Source organism: Pongo pygmaeus, chromosome 13 (genome assembly GCF_028885625.2).
Source record: "Pongo pygmaeus isolate AG05252 chromosome 13, NHGRI_mPonPyg2-v2.0_pri, whole genome shotgun sequence".
In the NCBI taxonomy this organism is placed as follows: Eukaryota; Metazoa; Chordata; class Mammalia; order Primates; family Hominidae; genus Pongo; species Pongo pygmaeus.
Window position 1 is genome coordinate 128117271 of NC_072386.2, and position 24552 is coordinate 128141822.

Consider the following 24552-nt stretch of genomic DNA (forward strand, 5'->3'; position numbering starts at 1 on the left):
CCCTGGGTCTGAGGGGTGATGAGAGCACCCTCCTCCCGCCTTCCTCTTTCCCGGAAACGAGGCCTCTGCTACCCTCGTGCACTGGACACCCCAGGGGCCGCCACTCCTTTAAACCACGTGGCACCTCTGGGTAGCACCTACACAAAGCCCAACACATACTTTCGGAGAAAGGAGGAAGGAGGAAGGAGGAAGGAGGAAGCAGGAAGGAAGAAGGGAAGAAGGAGGAAGGGAGGAAAGAGGAAGGAGAAAGGAGGAAGGAGGAAGAAGAAAGGAAAAAGGGAGGAAGGAGGAAGGAGAAAGGAGGAAGGAGGAAGGAAGAAGGGAGAAAGGGAGGAAGGAGGAAGGAGGAAGGGAGAAAGGGAGGAAGGAGGAAGGAGGAAGGGAGAAAGGGAGGAGGGAGGAAGGAGGGAGGAGGAAGGGAGAAAGGGAGAAAGGGAGGAAGGAGGAAGGAGGAAGGGAGGAAGGAGGAAGGAGGAAGGGAGAAAGGGAGAAAGGGAGGAAGGAGGAAGGAGAAAGGGAGGAAGGAGGAAGGAGGAAGGGAGAAAGGGAGGAAGGAGAAAGGAGGAAGGGAGAAAGGGAGGAAGGAGAAAGGAGGAAGGAGAAAGGGAGGAAAGAGGAAGGAGGAAGGGAGGAAAGAGGAAGGAGGGAGCAGAAAGGAGAAAGGGAGGAAGGAGAAAGGAGGAAGGAGGAAGGAGGAAGGGAGGAAGGAAGAAGGGAGGAAAGAGGAAAGAGGAAGGAAGAAGGAGAAAGGAGGAAGGAGGAAGGGAGGAAAGAGGAAGGAGGAAGGGAGGAAAGAGGAAGGAGGAAGGAGAAAGGAGGAAGGAGAAAGGAGAAAGGGAGGAAGGAGAAAGGAGAAAGGGAGGAAGGAAGAAGGGAGGAAAGAGGAAGGAGGAAGGAGAAAGGAGGAAGGAGGAAGGAGGAAGGGAGAAAGGGAGGAAAGAGGAAGGAGGAAGGAGAAAGGGAGGAAGGAGAAAGGAGAAAGGAGGAAGGAGGAAGGGAGGAAGGAAGAAGGGAGGAAAGAGGAAGGAGGAAGGAGAAAGGAGGAAGGAGGAAGGGAGGAAGGGAGGAAAGAGGAAGGAGAAAGGGAGGAAGGAAGACAGAAGGAAGGAGGATGGAGGAAGGAGGAAGGGAGAAGTTACTCAGGGGACACAGCTGGGCAGCCCAGGTGTTGCTGCAAAGGCCCTTCCCTCAGGTCCAGACAGATGGGGGCAGCTTTCCTGACATTTCCATGCTTTTAGGCAACATTTTGCCTGTGGGATACTGTGTGCAAAGGCTTCTGGATACAGTACTGCATCGACAGAAGGGATTTGGGCTATAACCATGCTGAGAACCTAGAAACACTGCAAAATCCAGATAAAACTCAAACTGCCAGCCAGGTGCCAGCCTGCACCCTCCTGAGATTCAAGGGCCCTGTGGATGGGGCCTCAGTGCATCTTCCTGGCCCTTGCAGGGGGTCCTGGGAACAAAGGGGACCTGGCTTCCCTTGGTATCTAACAACACAGGCAGGTGTGGCCATCAGCCTGTCCAGAGGGGCCTGGGAGGGTGGCTGCAGTCCTGCGGACTTGGACTCAGCACTCACCCTCAGCTCTGCAGCCAGGCAGGAGGCAGGAAGCCCTCCCAGAGCCGCCTAGGTAGGCAGAGGAGCTCACAGACCCGTCGGCTGCTCAGTGGCAGGGCCCAGGCCAGGCCCACCTCACAGCCACTCTGGCACGAGCTGGGCAAGAGGCAGGGAGGGGCTCTCTGGGAAGGTTGGTCTTGGTTGGCACCTGAACAACGGGCAGCCCCAGTCACAGAACATGTCCCTGGCCATGCAGGGCAGGAATGTGGGGGCTGGACTCACCCAGGGCTACGCCGTACCGCTCCTGCAGACGCAAGACCTGCCTGCTCAGCACCTTCGGACTCAGCTTCTCCAGGCTCAAGGAGGTCACCTCAGGGTACTGTCTGTGGGGAGAAAGAGGCACAGCCTCTGTTGCTGTTTTAAGTTAATACATTTTAAGATTTTCATTTTCATCATAGTCATATGCATGCATAGTTTAAACCTCAAGTGAGGTTTATAAGAAAATGCAGGCATCCCCGCCCCCCGCCCACCCCATCCTTAGCACTTGCAGGTCAACATTGAAATGGTTGTGTATTGGCCTCCACGTTTCCAGATAACATCCTTGGATTGTGATCTCTTGATTATTGACTTCTGGGTATTTGGTATTGACTTCTCCCCACGGAAGGTGGACTCCCAAAATAACAGTATTAGAGTTTTAGCTAAATCAGCACCTTCCTCATTGGTGATATTCCGGCCGCACAACGGCCTCAACGGCTCAGCCTTCTGCTGCTGCTTTCAGGGTTAATGCTTATCTGGCTCTGTTGTTTCTCAGTTACCCGTCCTGGTCCCTTGACACTTGGCTCCTCCTGCCCCTCCAGCCACTCTCTAGCTCCTGCCCTGCAAGGTCCTGGGACTGACCCCCCCATGCCCTGGTCCACACCCTCCGACCTCCAGGTAGTGGTGAAGCACAGCCACTGGGTGTTTCCCAAGATAAGGTCCACGGGGTACTTTTGGAGATGTGCACCTCCAGGGTCTGTGCCCGCTGCACACCAGCTTGAGAGTTCAGTGGAGCCAAGACTTCTGGGTTGAGATAACGTCCCTTTAGCACAGGCAGGCTTGGCTCCCAAAAGCGCTGTTGAGACCCCAGAACCCATTCCTATTCCTGCTCCTCTGATGTGACCTGCTCTTCTGGAGGTTTTGAGGCTCTTCCATTTTCACTAGTGTTGAGAAATTCATGACAATGTGCCCCACAGGGGGTCTCTCTCCACCCACCTTCGGCCACTCCACAAACCTGCTGCGTCCGGCTCCCGTGGGGGCTCCCGTGGCCTCGCATCTGGAAACCTGTCAGCCACGAATTACTTAGGAGTTTCCTTCCCCGCTCTTCTTCTTCCTGGAATCCCCGTTATTTGTATGTTGGACCTTCTTGACAGAATCTCCAATTTTAAACACGTTTTCTCTTTGATTTTCCTTCTCTTTATGTATTTTGTACTGCTTTTTGGAAGACAACTTCAAATTTATCTTCCAAACCTCCCATTGAGCTTTCATTTCCCATCCTGTCCTTCATCCATCAGGTTCTGTCGTACAGTGTGAAAGCTCTTTCTGTGGGGCCCCCATCTCCACTTCACAGACACAGTATCTTCCAAAGATCTTAGTTACAGCGTTTGTGCTTTTAAGGTTTCTTTTGCTCCCTCCAAGCTCCAGCTTAGTGTGTGTATTAGTCAGGGTTCTCTAGAGGGACAGAACTCATAGGATATATATACATATATATATTATATATAGAATATATAATATATATGTGTATATATATATATATATATATATATAAAGGTGAGTTTATTAAGTATTAACTCACACGATCACAAGGTCCCACAATAGGCCATCTGCAAGCTGAGGAGCACAGAGAGCCATTCCGAGTCTCAAAGCTGAACTTAGAGTCTGATGTTCGAGGGCAGGAGGCATCCAGCACAGGAGAAAGACGTAGGCTGGGAGGGTAGGCCCATCTAGCCTTCTCACGTTTTTCTGCCTGCTTTATATTCCAGCCTTGCTGGCAGCTGATGAGATGGTGCCCATCGAGATTAAGGGTGTGTCTGCCTCTCCCAGTCCACTCAGTCGAAGGTGAATCTCCTTTGGCAACACCCTCACAGACACACCCAGGATCAATACTTTGCATCTGTCCATCCAATCCAGTTGACACTCAGTGTTAATCATCCCAGTGTGTTAGTGTTAGTGCGTGTGGTTGGCAGAGGCCCCACAACCCTGACTGCTCCTGCCCAACACTGCCCTGTGTGCACGGCGTGGCCTGGTAGCCCTGGAAGGCCAGAGGTGCTGTCGGCTGAGAAGCGTCTGTGCACCTCCAGCAAGGGTCTCACCTGTGTCCTCCTGGTTTCAGCACGGAGCCCTAGCCCTGTCCTCAGCTGTGGCCAGAACACCGTGCCGCTCACAAAGACCCCCTGGAGACCCTGTTTCCAGCCCAGCTTCTCGGAGGAATCTGGGCCTCCACTTCCTGTGCCTCCCTGGGGCTCCGAAGCCAACTGGCTCCTTGCATCTGCAGGTTCAGCACTCTCAGGCCTCCGAGGATAGTCGCCGCCTGGACATCTGTCTTCCGGGTTCCAGCTCCCGTCTCCCCTCTTATTCTCTTGAAATTTTTGTCTTCATTTTAAAGCAAAGAGGCAATAGATGCTTGTGTTTAACTGCCACTTTAAACTGTAAGTCCTACTTAAAACTTTTTAAAAATTAAATGTATATATTTGACACAGGATCTCACTCTGTCCCCCAGGCTGGACTGCAGTGGTGCGATCAAGGCTCACTTCAGCCTCAACCTCCTGGCCTCAAGTGATCCTCCCACCTCAGCCCCCTGAGTAGTAGGACTATAGGCATGCCCCACCACGGCTGGCTAATTTTTGTGTTTTTTGTAGAGACAGGGTTTTGTCATATTGCCCAGGCTGGTTTCAAACTCCTGGCCTTAAGCGATCCTCCCACTGCACCTGGCAAGGCCTACTTTTTTTTTTTTTTTTTTTTTGAGGTGGAGTCTCGCTCTGTCGCCCAGGCTGGAGTGCAGTGGCGTGATCTCGGCTCACTGCAAGCTCCGCCTCCCGGGTTCACGCCATTCTCCTGCCTCAGCCTCCAGAGTAGCTGGGACTACAGGCGCCCGCCACTGCGCCCGGCTAATTTTTTGTATTTTTAGTAGAGATGGGGTTTCACTGTGTTAGCCAGGATGGTTTCACCATGTTAGCCAGGTTAGTCTCGATCTCCTGACCTCATGATCTGCCCACCTCGGCCTCCCAAAGTGCTGGGATTACAGGCGTGAGCCACTGCACCCGGCCAAGGCCTACTTTTTAAGATAAACTATTTACTGAGGTATAAGTGACACATGGTAAGGTATGCCAATCATGGGTGCAAATGCACCGGTAAACCCACTACCCAAATCTCAACATAGAATGTTCCAGGCCAGGTGCGGTGGCTCACGCCTGTAATCCCATCACCTTGGGAGGCTGAGGCAGGAGGATTGCTTGAGCCGAGGAGGTCGAGTCTGCAGTGAGCTGTGATTGTGTCATTGCACTCCAGCCTGGGTAACAGAGTGAGACCCTGTCTCTAAAGTAAAACGTAAATAAAGGACATTCCAGCACCCCAAAGTTTCTCCCGTGTCCATCTCTGTGTATCCCCATCCCACACTTCTCTGACTTCTATGGCCAGAGATTATTTGCCTGATCTTGAACTTGATACAAATGGAATGATAGAATAGGGACACTTTGCCACTTTTGGATCTGGCTTCTTCCATGCAGTCTCTGTCCACGCTGCTGAGTGTGACGAGGTTCAGTCTCTCACAGCTGAGTTTGTGACCGTGATCACTGCATCCACTGCTGCTCTGGGGACTAGGGCTGCTCCCGGGTTTCACAGATGATGATTAAGCTGCCATGACTGCGATCTTTTGTGGATAATGAGCTCATTTCTCTTGGGCATATGCTAAGTGGACTTGGACAACATATGTCATAGGGTTGGCATACTTTTTTTGCTTTAGTAGAAACTGCTAAATAGTTTTCTGAAGTGTCTGCAGCAGTGCACATCCCACCAGCAGTGTGTGAGCGTTCTGGTTGCTCCATGTCCTTGTCAACACTTGGTATGTTCGACTTTTAAATTTTAGCCTTTCTGATGGGAGGTAGTGGTATTTCTTTGTGGCTTAATTTGCATTTCCCTGATATTAATGGTGCTTAGCAACTTTTCCTACACTTATTGGCTATCTGGATATCCTCTTTTGTGATGTGCTTATTCAAGGCTTTTGCTCATTTAAAAACTTGGTTTGTTTGTCTTTTATTGTTTATTTGCTTTGTAGGTTTTTTGCTTAAAAAATATTCTGGATACAGTCTTTTGTAAAATGTGTACTGTAAATAATCTTCTCTTGGTCTGGAAGTTGCCTTAACCCTCTCTCAATGATTTCCTTTGACATCCAGAAGGTATTAAATCAAATTTGTCAATCTCTTCTGTTATTCTCTTTCTTTCTTTCATCCTTCCTTCCCTCCTTCCTTTTCTTCTTTCTTTCTTTTCCTTTTTTTTTTTTTTTGAGATGGAGTCTCGCTGTGTCACCCAGGCTGGTGTGCAATGGCACGATATCGGTTTACTGCAACCTCTGCCTCCCAGATTCAAGTGATTCTCCTGCCTCAGCCTCCTAAGTAGCTGGAACTACATGCATCCGCTACCATGCCCTACTAATTTTTGTATTTTTAGTAGAGACGGGATTTCACCATGTTTGCTAGGCTGGTCTGGAACTCCTGACCTCAAGTGATCCGCCTGCCTCAACCTCCCAAAGTGCTGGGAATACAGGTGTGAGCCACCGCACCCAGCCTTTATTCTTAGTGATTTTATATCCTATTTGAGAAAGCTTTATTGCAAGTGTAAAGAAATACAATTGGCTTTTATAAACTTACCTTGTAACCAGTGATCTTGCTAAATTTACTTATTAATTCTAATAATTTATCTGTAGATTTTTTGGTTGTCCTTCCCTATATATAAAAACATATCTTCTGAGAAAATGACAGTTGTTTCTTTGTACCCGGTCTTTGTACTTATTTTCCTGCCTTCCCGCCTGGCATGGGTCCTTGGTACGATATTGAATAACAACAGCAGTTCTCAGACATTAGGCAACAGGTGGCTCAGGGCAGTGATGCCCGAGTGATGGGAAGCAAGGCTGCCAATCTCCCCATCTTCCCTCCTGGAGAAACTTCCAGCAACATGCGAGGGAAGGGGAACCCAGGAGACATTGGGTGCTTCCCTGAGTTCACAGAGAAGAGATGCCCAGAAAAAGAGCTGTGGAGCTCTGCAGGGAGCGCCCTTGAGAATTCGTCCAAGTAAAGAGCACCCTGCGTGTGAGGAACTCACACAAAGCGGAGGAAGGGCCACCTGAACACATTACAGGGAAAAATTTTCAAGCCTTACAAAGAGCTGGGAATAGGATCTGCTCCCAAGACCCAGAGTTTAAAAAGCTTCCTAATTGGCGGGGCATTGACTATAGTTCTAAGAAGGCTCTTGCCTCAGAAATGGGGGAAAAGTTAGGCCAGGCACTGTGGCTCATGCCTGTAATCCCAGCACTTTGGGAGGCCAAGGCGGGTGGATCACGAGGTCAGGAGATCGAGACCATCCTGGATAACATGGTGAAACCCCGTCTCTACTAAAAATACAAAAATTAGCCAGGTGTGGTGGCAGGAGCCTATAATCCCAGCTACTCTAGAGGGTGAGACAGGAGAATTACGTGAACCCGGGAGGCGGAGGTTGCAGTGAGCTGAGATCGCGCCACTGCACTCCAGCCTGGGTGACAGAACGAGACTCTGTCTCAAAAAAAAAAAAAAAATTACCAGGCATGCAGAGAAGAGGAAATATGAGGCCAAATGTGATGAGGAGAAACTGACCTAGAAAGGACATAGATCATAGAATTACTGCAGGACCAAGAGACACAAATCACCAGCACTGGGAATGAGAGCGTTGACATCACTACAGACTCTACAGACAATAAACACATAACAGGAGAATATTATGAACAACTTTAAGCCAATAAGTTTGACAACTTAAATAAAATGGACAAATTCCTTGAAAGACAAAAACAACCAAAGCTCATTCAAAAAGACATAGACAATCGAATAGCCCTATTTTAAGGAAATGGGTTTTCGGTTAGAGGTAATACCAACTACACACACTTTTCCCAGAAAATTGAAAGGCAAGGGAATAATTCCAAGTTCATTCTATCAGGCAAGCATTTTTCTGATACCAAAAGTAAAAATATATTGCAAGAAAAGACAATGACAGACCAAGATCCCTCATGGACAGGGACGCAAACATTCCTAACAAAATTTAAGCAAATGGAATAAAAGTTACCCCAAAGTAATACATAATGGTCAAGTGGAGCCCTTCCCAAAAATGCAAGGTTGGTTTAACATAGAAACATTAAATGGTGTAAATGCATCATATTAACTGATTAATAAAGAAAAACCATGTGTTCATCTCAATAGAAAAGTCATTTTTATAAATTCCAGCATATGTTCCTGATAAAAATTCTAAACAAACTAAGCATAGAAAGGAACTTCCTCATTTTTTTTTTTTTGATAGAGTCTCACTCTGTCCCTGGAGTGCAGCAGTGCAATCACAGCTTACTGTAGCCTCGACCTGTTGGGCTCAAGTGATCTGCCCCACCTTGGCCTCCCAAAATGTTGGGATTCCAGGTGTGAGCCACCGTGCCCAGCCCGTTTGCCCATTTTAAGTTGGGTTGTTCATTTTCTTATTGCTGAGTTTTGAGAGATCTTTGTATATTCTGGATAACAGTCCTTTATCCCACATATCTTTTTCAGATATTTTCTCCCAGTCTGTTGGTGTCTTCTCAGTCTTTGTTGTTGTTTTGAGATGGAGTTTCACTCTTGTAGCCCAGGCTGGAGTGCAATGGTGCAATCTCAGCTCACTGCAGCCTCTGCCTCCTGGGTTCAAGCGATTCTCCTGCCTCAGCCTCCCGAGCAGCTGGGATTACAGGCATGAGCCACCACACCCGGCTAATTTTTGTATTTTTAGTAGAGATGGGGTTTCACCATGTTGGCCAGGCTGGTCTTGAACTCCTGACCTCAGGTGATCCACCTGCCTCGGCCTCCCAAAGTGCTGGGATTATAGTCGTGAGTCACCACACCCAGCCCTCTCATTCTCTTAATTCTTTAATATGTTAGTTGACTTGATTGCTAATATTTTGTTTTGTATTTTTACATTTATCCTCATGAAATATGTTGGACTTTAGTTTTCCTTCCTCCTAACGTCCTTTTTGAGTTCTGGCTTCTGAGCTTAAGCTGAATAAAGAGAGTCAGGCTGTGCTTTTTTTTTTTTAAATTCTCTAGAAGAGTTCATGCAGGATTGGTGCAATTTCCTTTTTTTTTTTTTTTTTTTTTGAGACAGAATCTCGCTCTGCCACCCAGGCTGGAGGGTAGTGGCGCGATCTCGGCTCACTGCAACCTCCGCCTCCTGGGTTCAAGTGATTCTCCTGCCTCAGCCTCTTGAGTAGCTGGGATTACAGGTGCCTGCCACCACGCCTGGCTAATTTTTGTATTTTTAGTAGAGATGGGGTTTTACCATGTTGGCCAGGCTGTTCTCAAACTTCTGACCTCAGGTGATCCGCCCACCTTGACCTCCCAAAGTGGCTGGGATTACAGGTGTGAGCCACTGCATCCAACCATGGTGCAATTTCTTTCTTAAATGTTTGAAAATTTCACTACTGAAACCATCTGGGTTCTAATAAAGTTTTCTCTGTGATAAAGCTGTAAACTGTGGATTTAATTTACTTAATAGATATATAGGACTATTTAAGTGTTCTATTTTTGCTAGTGTCAGTTTTGGTAAATTGTATTTTTCAAGAATTTGGTCTATTACATCTAAATGGTCAAGTATATTTGCATTACGTTGCAAACAATATCCCCTTACAACCACTTTAAGGTCTATAGGGTCTGTAATAATGTCCCCCCTTTCATTCCTGATGTTGGTCACTTATATTTTTATCTCTTTCTTTCTTAGCATCCCTTGATGATCTATGCCTGTATCAATTACTTTATTGAGAGTTGCAATATGGTGATTTTTAATTTTGTCATTCCTTTTTCATCTGTTAGCTGGAAGATGTTTTAAAGAAGAGCTTTCCTCCCTACTTCCCTTAGGCATCACTGTGGACTCGTGGACTTTTAAAAGTCAAGGTGCTCTACTCCATTACCATTGTCATTTTTGTGCTCAGTCTATTCTCTGAAAAGCCCTTGCTTCTTTCAGCGGAGAATGGCATTTGGTGACTAAGAGCTGGCAGCCAGGCATGCTCATGGCTATGGGGTATCATTGCATCCAGGCCCTTTCAGAGCACAGAGCTAGGAAAAATTTTAAAAATCATTAATTTAGGCCAGGTGTGGTGGCTTATGCCTGTAATCCTAGCACTTTGGGAGGCTGAGGTGGGCGGATCACCTGAGGTCAGGGGTTCGGGACCAGCCTGGCCAACGTGGTGGAACCCCGTCTCTACTAAAAATATAAAAATTAGCTGGGTGTGTTGGTGCACGCCTGTAGTCCCAGTTACTTGGGAGGCTGAGACAGGAGAATCGCTTGAACCCGGGAGGTGGAGATTGCAGTGAGCCTAGATTGCGCCACTGCACTCCAACCTGGGCGACAAAGGCTTCATCTAAAAAAAAAAAAATCATTAATTTAAACCAATATCTGCAATGAAATCTAACACTGCAGGGTCTTCCTCACCCTCTCAGTTTCTGTGTATATTTCTTTTCTTCACAAGGAGACCCCTGGTTCCCACCTCCATCAATGCATTCACTGTTTTGTTCTATGTCTTTTTTCTTTTTCTTTTTTTTTTTTTGAGATGGAGTCTCGCTCTGTCACCCAGGCTGGAGTGCAGTGGCGCAATCTTGGCTCACTGCAAGCTCTGCCTCCTGGGTTCACGCTATTTCTCCTGCCTCAGCCTCCTGAGTAGCTGGGACTACAGGCGCCCGCCACCGTGTCCAGCTAATTTTTTTGTATTTTTAGTAGAAACGGGGTTTCACTGTGTTAGCCAGGATGGTCTCAATCTCCTGACCTCGTGATCCACCCGCCTCGGCCTCCCAAAGTGCTGAGATTACAGGTGTGAGCCACCAAGCTCTTTTTTTTTTAATGTAATAGGATTGATGGCAACCGACTATGTGCTCACCTGTGCCTGGCCTGGCGCTGTGCGGGTGCTGCCTGCTCCCTCTGATGAAAAGTCTTAGCAAGCTTTGAGTCAGGTGGACTCAGCCCCATCGTGCGAATGAGGAAACAAACTCAGAAAGTGGGAGTGACTTGGAGGACAAGTGGAGGAGGATGGGTCCGGGACGGCCTGACATCCAAGTCCAAGCCTGTGACTCTCCAGTGAGACGACCCTGGGGCTGTGTGGGGAATGGAGGCCGGATCTGCCTGCCAGTGGATGGGCCCTGGAGCCTTCACAGACCTTTCAGCTTGCTTCACTCTCAGGGCACCTTGACCAGATATACAGCAGGAAGCCCCTCCCCTCCCAGATGCCATCCCTCATATCTCTCTCTCTCACACACACACACACACATGCACGCACACATGCACAGATATGCACATGCACGCCTGCAGGCACACACACGTACACACATGCACACACACGGACCTGCACAAACAGCACAATGCACACACAGGTACACATGCACACCTGCAGGCACACACACATGCACACACATACATGTACACACACCACATGCACACACATGCACACACGTACACACACGTATGCACACATACAGACCTGCACAAACATGAACACAATGCACACACAGATATGCATGCACACACACGCACACATGTACACACACGTATGCACACATACAGACCTGCACAAACACGAACACAATGCACACACAGATACGCATGCACACACACGTACACACACGTATGCACACATACGGACCTGCACAAACATGAACACAATGCACACACAGATATGCATGCACACACACGCACACACGTATGCACACATACAGACCTGCACAAACATGAACACAGTGCACACACAGATACGCATGCACACACACGCACACACGTACACACATGTATGCACACATACAGACCTGCACAAACACGAACACAATGCACACACAGATACGCATGCACACATGCACACACACGTACACACACATACAGACCTGCACAAACATGAACACAGTGCACACACATATACGCATGCACACACACGCACACACGTACACACACGTATGCACACATACAGACCTGCACAAACATGAAGACAGTGCACACAGATACACGTGTACACACATGCACACACATGCACACCTGCAGGCACACACACATGCACACACATACATGTACACACACCACATGCACACAGACACACATGCATGCACACACACGTACACACACGCACACCTGCAGGCACACACATGCATGCACACACACATCACATGCACACACACGTACACCTGCAGGCACACACATGTACACATCATATGCACGCATACACACCTGCACAAACATGAACAATGCACACACATGCACACACACACACACCTATAGGCACACACAAACGTGCACACACGCACATATCACATGCACACACAGAGACACATGCACACCCGCAGGCACATATGCACATGTGCACACACATACATGCACACACATGCATACACACGCACACGGCTTCCGTGAATCCATACAGGCACCATATGGGCTCCTTGTGAGGTGCTGCCTTTTCTCTGTAATTGCTGACAGACGTCACACACCAAGTGCTTCCAAAAACTTTATTAGATGAAAGAACAAAGGAATGGATGAACAAGTAAGCAGTATGGTTGCCATGCCTGCATAAGAAGAGCCACCATGGAGAATTATTTTCGTTCTTCTAAGAGCAGTTAACTCTTTTCACTCGGGAGAAGAGGGCTGTGCTCCTGCCAGCCCCAGCCTCTCCTCTCCAGGGGCAGCTGCTTCGGCTGCAGTCACATGGCAGCTGTGACCCAAACACCAGAACCTCCTGGGGAGAGCTCTCCCACGTGCCTGCCGCCCCCCTACACTCCCTTCCCTAACCAGGGCTCCCAGGATGCCATCTGGTGCCAGCTGCCAGTGCCCCACAGGACTCACCTGGCAACGTCCTTGATGTCAAAGCCGGGCTGGCACCAGGAATCCATGAGGGCCAGCAGCCTCCTCTGGAGGTCCGGGAAGCCGGCCACGTAGCGCTCCACGAGGGCCACCTTGTCCTGGAGGAGCAGTGGGATGCTCATCTGCAGGGGGACACATGGTCAGGCCACAGCCTCCGCCACCTCAGCCAAAACCTGACTCACCTCCAACCCAGAGGGAGTGGCCAAAGTGTCAGAACGAAAGGGGCCCAGAGGCCGTCCAGGCCTAGCAGTGCTCGCCTGGCCCGCACTCACGCTCATACACACTCGCCCCAGGCTCCTGGTGGGCTCTGTGGCCATCCCCATCTCCACGATGAAAGCCTGGAGGCCCTAAGAGGCAAGGGGGGCCCTGGGGAAGCTCATTTGTCACCAAATGTGGGGAGGCAGGACCAAGACAAACCACCGGCAGTAGCCCTGGTAGTCCGGAAATGCCTTCTCGTGGCACATGGTACCAGCACTGCCTCCCGAGCAGGCCTGCAAGACCCACACGCTGTCGGTGCCTCCAGGTTGCCCTGAGGGAGTCCCTGGCTGTGGCGCTGGGCCTTGGGGCACACCAGCCATTCCCTCAGCAAGAACCAGTTCCTGTAGACAACGCCCCTCGAGGAAGGCTCCTCACCTCCCTTCCCCCACCTCCCTCCTCTGCCCCACAGGTGAGGCTGCCTGGCGCCGATGGCATGGGGCCCACCTGCCCGGCAGTGCCTTGGGGGACAGTCCTCAGGCAGAACCCGAAGCCCCAAGAGCCCTCTCTGGCCCCAGCTCTTGTAGACCTGGAGTCTGCACCCATCGCCCGGAGCACAGCCCCGAAGACCTTGGTGTAGACACCCCTCCCTCTTTAGGGAGACCAGGACGCCTCCCGTCCCCACCTGCCTCTGCCCGAGGGGTGTTCACTCCCCCACCCGCCCCTGCTTAACCAGCAGGTTCCACCTGCCTCCCTGTGATGTGCACAGAGTCCCAGTGTAGAAGCTTGGATCTGCCATCCCTGCAGACACTGTGGGTCTGAGGACTGTCATCTGTACGGAAATTCACAGTTAGGTGACTGCTTTCCCCAGCCCACTGCGCAGTGGAGATGTGCAGCAGAAGAGCGTCCCAGAAGCACATGGGCTGCGTGTCCTCGAGGCACCTGGTGCCCAATCCAGGGAAGGGGTGGCCCCAGCTGCTGCACGGAGCACACTCAGGGCTTCAGGGGACAGCCGGACACGGGGTGCCTGTACGTGCGGCTGCGTCTGATTTGGGGTCAGCCCACGAGGAGGATGGTGGTTTAGGGGGCTCTTGAGGCCCTCGCCGACCCCCGATGGCCCTGCTGTCCCCCACTGTGGCTTGGTGGACCCCCCACCTCCACCAAACACTGTTTATAGAGACCTGGGCATTATCCAAGCTTGAACCTAAACAATTTACATGAGAAAGACGTTCACCTTTTCAACATCAAGTTCTGGCTGCAGCTTCAACGTCGTGCCCAGCATGACTGCCTGGCAAACACAAAGGCGGCAGATTACTCAGGGCCTGGGAGGGGCCAGGCAGCACCACGGGTGAGGGGGCTACCACCCTTTTGCACCAGCGCCTGGTCACTGAGGGCAGAGTGCAGGGCCTTCCCGTGTCCAGCCACGTGGCCCTCAGGCTGAGGGGCCTGGCCTGTCAGACAAGCCCCCCGCGCTGAGCCAGGCCTTGCATGGGCTGGGACAGGTGGGAGGCCTGGGCTTGGCCTGGATGGGGCAGCAGGGACTCAAGGGGGTGCTGGCCACACAGCCTGGGTCCCAGGGCCTTGCTCCGGGATTGCTGATGAGCCAGAGGAAGGCTAGGAGGTGGGGTCAAGGCAAGGGGTGAAGCCGTGACCCATCTGCGGGGCCCAGAACACAATGGTGCCTGCAGTGGACGGGCCAAGGCTGAGGACCCCCAGCCTCAGCGCACCCTGAGGCCTGGGGGGCCGTAGCCCTTCCCACGAGGCGGGAGACGGGCACCCCGTGAGCGCTCCAAGGCCACACGGCTGCGATCGGGGCACGGCCGGGCCCTGACCGCCTGCACGTACCACGGGCCTGAGCTGCTATTAATAATTTCCATAAGCTGCGCTCCCATAGCCAGCAAAAATGACCCACGAGAGCAGCCCGCGGAGCATGGCGCCCCGCCCCCGCGCAGCCCAGAGAAAGGACCAAAATAGCGGCCTGGGAAAGCCTCGAGTCCGGCTTCCAGCCCCGGTGCGCAGGGTGGGGGCGCAGGGCCGGGGGCCTTTCCCTGCGCAGCGCTGACCTGGCGCCTCCACTGTCTGGCCAGGGTCCAAGAGGCTAGGCCTCCACCAGGCCCGCGGGGCGCAGGGCCCTGGGCGGGGGTCTCAGGGCCGTGGGGAAGGGCGGAGGGCCGGGGCGGGGCCTCAGGGCTGTGGGGAGGGGTGCCTGGCCCGGGAAGGGAGCCTCAGGCCCGTGGGGAGGGGCGCAGGGCCAGGGGAGGGGTGGGGGAGGGTCTCAGAGCCGTGTGGGGAGGGGCGCAGGGCCAGGCGAAGGGGCGCAGGACCCGGGGAGGGGGTCTCAGGGCCGTGGGGAGGGGCGCAGGGCCCGGAGCGTGGGAGTCTCGGAGTCGTGGGGAGGGGCGCAGGGCCGGGGCGGGGCCTCAGGGCTGTGGGGAGGAGCGCGGGGCCCGGGGCGGGGTCTCAGGGCCGAGGGGAGGGGACTCAGGGCCGTGGGAAGGGGCTCAGGGCCGTGGGAGGGGCACAGGACCACCACATGGGGACCACGCCAGCAGTGACACCCGCAGCTTCACACAAGGGCTCTGACCCCTTCTGGATCAGGAACCCCCTGAGAAGCTGCCAGAACTCGGGAAGGCAGGAGTGCAGGCCCGGACACCTCACCGCGTTCAGAACCACAGGGTGGTCATAACCCGCCTTCCCTCTGCTCCTCCTGCCCCATGTGGGCATTGTCAGATGCAGGGGGTGGAGGATGGGGCTGTGCCCGTCATGTCCTTGGGACCAGGCCCTGAGCAGGTGACGCTGGGACCAGGGAGGCTGGGGGCACAGCAAGGGGCAGGTGGCCAGGGCCTCCCCTCACCGCTGCTGCCCCCGGCCTCCCTCCGAGGACAGACTTCAGGCTCCAGTCCCAGCCCTCGGTGGGCCCCACTCAACCAGGAACCCCTCTGAGCCCAAGAAGGAGGCCTCAGGCTTGGGGAGGAGCCTGGGCGGGGCTGGGTACTGGCCGTGCTCCCCAGGTGGGTGGCTTCTGCCTCCCTGTCCCTCACGCTGCAACCCCGTCAGAGGGGGTTCAAGATGCCCAGCTCAGCCCTTCTCTTCTCCATGGCCATTCAGAGCCCAGGGCTAACAGGTGTCCGGACCTTTCTTTCTAGGCCCACCAGAGCTCTCTGGGCACCCGGGGCCTCTTGAGGCCAGGTGGGTTTTCTGGACATGCAGGGGTCCTGCGCCCCCAGCGTCTGTGTCCACATTTTGTACCCGGAGCCCGGTGGGAGCTCTGTGGCGTAGCAGCTTGGGGGACAGGACGAGGATGGCGCTCCCTCAGCCCCACCCTGGTAAGGGCAGAGCCCAGGCTTGCTCATGGGCAGTCCTGGTGACAAGGGATGGGGGGCTGGGGGGTGGCTAGAAGCAGACCCACCCCTTCCAGGAAGCTCCCTGGCCTGACCCCTGTCTCAGGCTTTGGGGACCCTGCTGGCCCTTTCACTGTGGTGGTGCCTGGCTTAGAATCAGCGTCTGGTCATTTCTGTCTGAACTTCCCTGAGAGGACGGTGTACAGCTGCCCACTGTCCACGCCTGGCCACTTGGGAAACTCAGCAGGCACAAAAAGGTCACCTGGCCCCAGAGCCAGGCCCAGGCAGCAGACAGCAGAAGGTGAAGAGTCCTGGACCCCATGGGAGGAACGAGCCCGGGGCTGGGCCATGAGGACAGATGGGGCAAACTGGGCCCCTCTGCACCAGGCAGACCTTCCCGACCTCTGCTGCCAGAGGATGGGAGGCATCCACCAGGAAGACAGAGAGACGAGGCTGTCCAGCTGGCGGGGTCGGGGTGGGGCTGCAGAAACCTCTAGACAGGCCCAGGAGCTGCTGCTTTCAGGAAAAAAAAAAAAAAAAAAGAAAATCCGGAGGGGCCGTGGTGTCGACCATCGGGAAGGGCATTCCCCAGCTCCCCTGGGCCCCCCATTCTGAGGGGCAGGAAGACTGGGCAGGTGCCCAGGCTCGAAGGCCAAGGACCCCAGCGACAGCCCTGCCTCCCACCTCTGCGTGGGCCTGGAGCCAAGAGGGCCTTTTTTTTTTTTTTTAAAGCAAAGCTATCTTTTTACCTTGATAAGCTGTTTAAAAAATGTAAATAAAATAACTCAGCGGACAAAAGCAGGCATTCATCCTGCCCAGGGCCAGCCGCTGCCCTCGACATGAAATATCGCAGCACATTGAGTCGTGAGTCCCAGCTAATCCAAGCGGACAGGCCTGAATGCGGCCTCTTTCGGCCGGGCGCGGCGGTGAGCAGTGGAGCATGCATCGCCTGCCGGGCGGCCCCACTCGGGGACAATGGCTTTCTTCGCAGAAGGGGCCTGTGCGGGACAAGACCCCCTTTGTGTGGGGATTCCTGCCTCGGAGCGTGAGGGAGGCGCATTCAGCCGGCCCCAGACAGTCTTTGAAAGGCTCTGTAACAGAAGACGGCCCGAAACACTAGCCTGCCTTCTGCCTCCCTGCAGTCTCCGCAGGCACGGCCGCCATTCAGCCTCGCGCCACATGAGCGGGACCCTCCATCCTGCATTGTCCTGTGCCCGGGCATCGTGGCTTCTCAGCACCATGCACCCGCCACGAGACGACAGCCCGGGGCGTGGCAGGCGACAGCGCCGGGGGTGGGGCCCGCGCGGCCAACACAGAGCACACTCCTGTGAGGGCCCGGCCAGATCAGCCCCCAATGCCCGCGCCCAGGTTCCAATGCACCTCCTCACGGTGAGGGGTCTTGCTGAGAAGAGGAACCCAGGGTGCCATCGGGATGGCGTCTCAGCAGCAGGGTCCCACGTGGGCAGGCAGCGGGGTGGTGCCCATCGCGCTCGGCCCTGAAGTAAGGGGGCCCTGACGGGGCGGGAGGTGGACCAATGCCCCTGAGTGCTGGCCTCCTCATACATGATCAGTGCACCCTGAGCTGAGCACCCTCAGGCCAGGCACCCCTGGGGCTGGGCACCTCCAGGCAGGACATCCCCTGGGCCAAGCACCGCCGGGCCGAGCACCCCCAAGCAGGACATCCCCTGGCAGGACACCCCCGGGCTTCTTTGCTGCACCTCGTGCTGCACCCTGGAATCTGCACTGGGATCTGCAATCTCAGGGCACCGAGAAGTCATGGGGGCCCCCCTGTACCTGCAGGAACAGCTCAGAGCCACCCCATGCAAGACGGCTGCCTCCCTACCCACTGCAGGCCCCACCGCTCCCTACCGCTCCACACAAACCCAAGTCACAGCTTGGCCACGCTCAGGACGACGGGCCTGTGATGCTAGGACCTGGTCTTCCTCTTGGAACCTTCTGGGCTTAAAAGTCAGCCTTGTTCACAAAGGAGACTCAGCAAACCACTGTGATTCCAAAAGCTCCACCAATTCTCATCCAGACACCTTTAGCTGCCAACCCCACACTTCTGCGACACCGCTTAAAACCCGGCCCCGGACCGCAAGGGACCGAAGCCAAGGGTTGGATACTGACCCAACGCATCTCGCACCTGGGTGACTGTGCCGAGGCGCGACTGGTGCCCCGGCCCTGAACCTCGTCCTGTGTCCCAGGCGCTGGCACTGCCCACTCTGGGCTTCTGTGAGTGGGCACCACTCTGGGGGTGCTGTGGGTGGCGGGGCTGGCACCAGCTGCTCCCACAGCCCTTCTGCTCAGCCCAGGAGCGTTTCCTTCCAGGGTGCTCACTGCCATGCTGGGGACTCAGTCAGCGCCTAGTGCCCAGGAGGCAAACTTACCCACAAAGGGCAGCCTACCGGGTGATTCTGTGAAGGTTCCAGAGACACGGAGGCTAACAGGCATGGTGGGGTGTGGCTGGACCAAAGCTCAGGCCCAGGTCCACCTGGGACCCTGTGAGTGTGAGGGCCCAATGGCTGCTGGGAGACACAGGGTGGGCAGGGGGAGACCCAGGCCTGGGACCAAGCTGTGCCCTGACATCTCTGTTGGCTCAGGCAGCCTGAGGGCTCCTGGGACCCGGCACCCCGCGCACAGCTGTTGGCTGCCCACGGCCGGGTCCTTGATACCTCCATGTAGACCAGAAGCCCCAAACAGCCTCCACACAGACGGGGCCCTGAGCCAGGTGCGTCCTTGCCCCACCGCCCGAGAAGCCGTTTCCCCATGGGCCCGGCCACGTGGGCCACTCACTTCTCTGAACCTGCCCTCGTGGTGGAGGCGGTGGACGTGCACCAGCAGGCAGCTCCTGTCTGCATCCTGCAGCTGGAAGATGCTGGCCAGTGGTGCCACAAGGCTGGTGGGGCTCTCAGTGAGGACTCTGACCGCTCGGGCCTGCAGCTGCTTCAGCCTCAGGCTGTGCTGGAAGAGCAGGGACCCAGACTTACTGGATGCAGCACCCAGTGGCTGGGCCATGGGGCCGACTGGGGCAGGCCTGGCTCAGGAAGCAGCGCCTGCCGCTGTGGCCGTGTGTGGGCATCGGGTGGCCTGCAGGGCTGGGGCACGGGAGGGGCGAGGCCAGTCTCAGCACGTGGCTGTCAGAAGGCTGAGGGTGAAGCCACGGGCTGGGTCTCGGCCACAGCCCCCAGCATCCCCCTGCCCTTCTCCAGCTTGCTGAGCAGGTGCAGAGGCCTGGGCAGGTGGATGCCAGGTCCACTATGCTGAGGGGTGGAGGCAGGAAGGGAGGTGACTGTCACAGAGCCCATGGGCTCACCTGGGCTGGGCTCGGGCGTGGCTGTGCCTGTAGCCAGCACTGCAGCTGGTGGGAGATCCAGGCCTCCAGGGAGGGGCCCTCTCCCCGCCGGCCCCGGCAGCTCTCCAGCATGTCCAGAAGCCCAGCCAGGGGGTCGTCCAGGGCAGCAAACCCCCGCCAGGCTTCCTCCCGGAGCTGTGGAGACATGAAACCACACTGACACTTTGTCTTGTACTCAAAGCCTCCTGGCAAGGCCTCCGCACCGCAGAGAGGTTTTTAAAAATTTAATCCATTCAGAAGGTAGCTGTGGCCATTCAGCCGCCATCCGTGCCTCCGTGACTTTTCACGCTGCCGTTCTGGTCCGCTACACCCCGGGCCCCCAGGGGTGGTGGTCATTGTCCGCACTAATTATCCCATAAAGACAGACGGCCTGTTCTCCAGGCAGACAGAGGGCCGCTGGCCTGGGAGGCAACCGCAGCCCGAGCCTCAGGTTCACAGGTCACTTCACCTGTGGCTCTCGCGGGCCACGGGCCTGGCCTGCCCTCAGCAGGCGACAGAAACTGAAGGGCAAGAACCGAAACCCAAACTGAAAAATGCCTTTTATGTACTTTTCTATCCCTGACCCGCAGGAGATTTGGGAAATGGATAAGAGGTGGATGAAGAGAAGCAAAGCGTCTGTTTTGGTCTCTGGCTTCCGGAAGATTCTACAGAAAGTTGGCCCTCGCTGCTGCGCAGCAGCCTCGGCGGCGCCGTCCTCTGTGGATGCCTGCAAGCGAGTCAACCGCTATTTGCTTCAAGCCATAACAACTGCTTGCAGGTCATTCTGCAGGTGGAATCTTAAGAGCTAAAGAGGTGGACGGGTTCACAGCTCAGCGCTCGGGATAGGGCGCAGCAGCTGACACCCTACCCTGAAGCCCACGGCCACACGGGTGGGCAAGAGGGTGAGTTCCCAGCTGCTGGCGCCAGCCACGGGACGCGCCCCCAGAGGCCCAGGGAGGCTGCAAGCCGAGAGCGTGGGCCGCGCTGTTGTCGTCCCTGCGATGTGGACCGTGTGCTCTCCACGGGGCTCCAGGAACAACATCCTGAGGCTGCCACACAGCTTTGAAAGCACTGTGCTCCGGCGATTTGAAAGCTTACCGAAACAAAAGGCACACTCCGGCTCCCAGCACCTGACAGCTCTCCCCACAAACACCCAGGAACAGCCGTGGAGCACACGCAGGTGAGTGCGTGAGGAGACCTCAGCGCTGTCCAGGAGGGTGCGATATCCAAAGGCACGGGAGGTAAGGCTGGAAAGTCCAGACCCTCCAAAGGATGCCCCTCGGGGAAAGTGGCTAGACAAGGTGAAAGGCAGCTTGTCTGTCCCTCTGGACTCCGGGAAGAAAAGGAAAGCCGCCCTTAAACAAAGCCTGAGCGTCTCATGCATCCGGAACTTGAAGCAACTTGAAGGTGCTCCAGGAACTTAGTTCTAGCCCTAGTGAGTTCTAGCCCTAGTGAGTTCCAGCCCCAGTGAGTTCCAGCTCTAGTGAGTTCTAGCCCTAGTGAGTTCTAGCTCTAGTGAGTTCCAGCTCTAGTGAGTTCTAGTCCTAGTGAGTTCTAACTCTAGTGAGTCCTAGCCCTAGTGAGTTATAGCTCGAGTTCCAGCTCTAGTGAGTTGTAGCTCTTGTGAGTTCTAGCCCTAGTGAGTTCTAGCTCTAGTGAATTCCAGCTCTAGTGAGTTCTAGTTCTAGCGAGTTCTAGTTCTAGCGACTTCTAGCCCTAGCGAGTTCCAGCTCTAGTGAGTTCTAGCTCTAGCAAGTTCTAGCTCTAGCGAGTTCTAGACCTCATCAGTTCTAGCCCTGGTAAGTTCTAGCTCTCTTGAGTTCTAACTCTAGCGAGTTCTAGTTCTAGTGAGTTCTAACTCTCGTGACTTCTAGCCTTAGTGACTTCTAGCCCTAGTGAGTTCTAGCCCTAGCGAGTGCTAGCTCTAGTGAGTTCTAGCCCTAGTGAGTCCTAGCTTTAGTGAGTTCTAGCTCCTGTGAGTCTTAGCCCTGGCAAGTTCTAGCTCTAGTAGGTTCTAGCTGTAGTGAGTTCTAGCCCTATGGAGTTCTAGCTGTAGTGAGTTCTAGCCCTAGTGAGTTATAACTCTAGTGAGTTCTAGCCCTAGTGAGTTATAGCCCTAGTGAGTTCTAACTCTACTGAGTTTTAGCCCTAGTGAGTTCTGGCTGTAGTGAGTTCTGGCTCTCATGAGTTCCAACTCTAGTGAGTTCCACCCCTAGTGAGTTCCACCCTTAGTGAGTTCCAGCCCTAGTGAGTTCCAACTCTAGTGAGTTCCAGCTCTAGTGAGTTCCAGCACTAATGAGTTCTAGCTTTCGTGAGTTCTAGCCTTAGCGAGTTCTAGCTCTAGTGAGTTCTAGCCCTAGTGAGTTCTAACCCTAGTGAGTTCTAGCCCTATTGAGTTCTAGTGAGTTCTGGCTCTCGTGAGTTCTAGCCCTCGTTAGTTCTAACTCTAGCGAGTTCTAGCTCTAGCGAGTTCTAGCTCTCATGAGTTCCAACTCTAGTGAGTTCCAGCCCTAGTGAGTTCCAGCCCTAGTGAGTTCCAACTCTAGTGAGTTCCAGCTCTAGTGAGTTCCAGTACTAGTGAGTTCTAGCTCTCTTGAGTTCTAGCCTTAGCGAGTTCTAGCTCTAGCGAGTTCTAGCTCTAGCGTGTTCTAGCTCTAGCGAGTTCCAGCTCCTCTAGCGAGTTCTAGCTCTCGTGAGTTCTAGCTCTAGTGAGTTCTAGCCCTAGCGAGTTCTAGCCCTAGTGAGTTCCAGGTCCTCTAGTGAGTTCTAGCTCTAGTGAGTTCTAGCCCTAGTGAGTTCTAGCTCTAGTGAGTTCTAGCCCTAGTGAGTTCTAGCTCTAGTGAGTTCTAGCCTTAGCAAGTTCTAGCTCTAGCGAGTTCTAGCCCTAGTGAGTTCTAGCCCTAGCGAGTTCTAGCCCTAGTGAGTTCTATCTGTAGTTAGTTGGCAGAAACAAAACATCATTCTTTAACCACTTTGCCAGGACACGTGGGCACTAGGTCACCAGAGGGAAAAAGTTCCAGTAAATGAGCTCACAATGAAAACTTAGAAAACACACAAGGAAGCAAGCCACCATGAGTGACAACCACAAGTAGGTTGATTAAAGCCCTGAGAATGTGGAGTAACGGGACATCGATTTGGGAATGTGTAAGCAACTACCCCCATTTTACTAAATGATAGTTCACTTATATTTTACTCTCTCTTCTCTTTCCTCCTTTCCCCACTTCTTATTTCTTTAGAAATGCAATGACAGTGGCCAGGTGCGGTGGCTCACGCCTGTCATCCCAGCAGTTTGGGAGGCCGAGGCGGGCAGATCACAAGGTCAGGAGATCGAGACCATACTGGCTAACACAGTGAAACCCCGTCTCTACTAAAAATACAAAAAAAATTAGCCAGGCGTGGTGGCGGGCGCCTGTAGTCCCAACTACTCGGGAGGCTGAGGCAGGAGAATGGCGTGAACCCGGGAGGCGGAGCTTGCAGTGAGCCGAGATCGTGCCACTGCACTCCAGCCTGGGCGACAGAGCGAGACTCCATCTCAAAAAAAAAAAAAAAAAAAAGAAATGCAATGACAGCCTTTCACCTCCTGTTCACCAGACACTCCTACGGGGCAAGCTCATCTATCCATGTGCTTAGAGGCTCAGAGCAGAACTCGCCTGCAGGAGGCAACCTCGAGAGACAAGTTGATTTACGGCCCAAAGTGTGCCTGCTGGAGTTTCAGGCCACCTTCACAGCCTCTTTCTGCCCATGGAGATGCCAACTCAACTTCCAGGTAGATAAGGCACAGAGACCCCTCCCACCTGCTCGCTTCCTCCTGACCTTTTAAAAATGCCTCTTTTGGCCGGGCATGGTGGTTCATGCCTGTAATCCCAGCACTTTGGGAGGCCGAGGCAGGCGGATCACCTGAGGTCGGGAGTTGGAGACCAGCCTGACCAACATGGAGAAACCCCATCTCTACTAAAAATACAGAATTAGCTGGGCATGGTGGCATATGCCTGTAATCCCAGCTGCTCGGGAGGCTGAGGCAGGAGAAATGCTTAAACTTGGGAGGCGGAGGTTGCGGTGAGCCGAGATTACGCCACTGCTCTCCAGCCTGGGCGACAAGAGAGAAACTCCATCTCAAAAAAAAAAAAAAAAAAAAAAGCCTCTTTCTGCTCCAAAAGCTAAGCCATACCCATACCCTTCAGGCATGAGGCCTGCGCTTCTTCCCTCAAGCCAGCTACGGAATAAAAAGTCACTTTCTTTCTACCAGACCTCATTCCTCTGACCTGGACTCTGTGAGCAGTAAGCGACTGGGCGTGCAATGTGGTTACAGCCAAACACAGAGAGTCGGTGGGCAAATGCAGGAACGATGCATCAGCCGGGCACGGTGGCCACGCCCGGAATCCCAGCACTTTGAGAAGATGAGGCAGGCCGATGGCTTGAGCTCAGGAGTTCAAGACAAGTCTGTGCAACATAGTGGAACTCCGTCTCTACCAAAAATACAAAAAATTAGCCAGCATAGTTGAACCTGTAGTCCCAGCTACTTGGGAGGCTGAGGCAGGAGAATCCCTTGAACCCGGGAGGCGGAGGTTGTAGTGAGCTGAGACTGTGCCACAGCACTCCAGCCTGGGTGACAGAACGAGACTCTGTCTCAAAAAAAAAAAAGGGGGGGGGGCGGGAAGGCAGATTTCAAAAAGGACCTAAGGCTGGGTGTGGTGGCTCATGCCTGTAATCCCAACACTTTGGGAGGCCAAGGTGGGTGGATCACTTGAGGTCAGAAGTTTGAGACCAGACATAGTGGTGTGCACCTGTAATCTCAGCTACTCAGGAGGCTGAGGCAGGAGAATCGCTTGAACCTGGGAGGCGGAGGTTGCAGTGAGCTGAGATTGCACCACTGCACTCCAGCCTGGGCGACGCAGAACCAGGCTCTGTCAAAAAACAAAGGAAGGGAGGGAGGGAGGAAACCTAAGAGAACTTTGAAAACAAAAAATAGTCGTCAAATTTTTTTTTTTTTTTCTGAGACAGAG

At 53.9% G+C, this 24552-nt stretch overlaps 1 protein-coding gene across 26 annotated transcripts in view; it reads right to left on the reverse strand.

The window, feature by feature from the left end:
- Positions 1-24552, reverse strand: part of EXD3 (exonuclease 3'-5' domain containing 3) — a 119565-nt gene that overhangs the window by 47373 nt on the left and 47640 nt on the right. For 22 of the 26 annotated variants that reach the window (XM_054500300.2, XM_054500299.2, XM_054500293.2 and 19 more), the window contains 5 exons: positions 19532-19705; positions 19012-19179; positions 14109-14162; positions 12662-12801; positions 1841-1941 (listed from right to left, as the gene is read on the reverse strand). In XM_054500300.2, the coding sequence (XP_054356275.1) occupies positions 1841-1941; positions 12662-12801; positions 14109-14162; positions 19012-19179; positions 19532-19705 (637 nt within the window). Of the gene's footprint in view, positions 1-1840; positions 1942-12312; positions 12531-12661; positions 12802-12861; positions 14062-14108; positions 14163-19011; positions 19180-19531; positions 19706-24552 lie in introns of those variants that run through there. The other 4 variants (XM_054500304.2, XM_054500303.2, XM_054500301.2 and 1 more) reach the window with 4 other exon arrangements.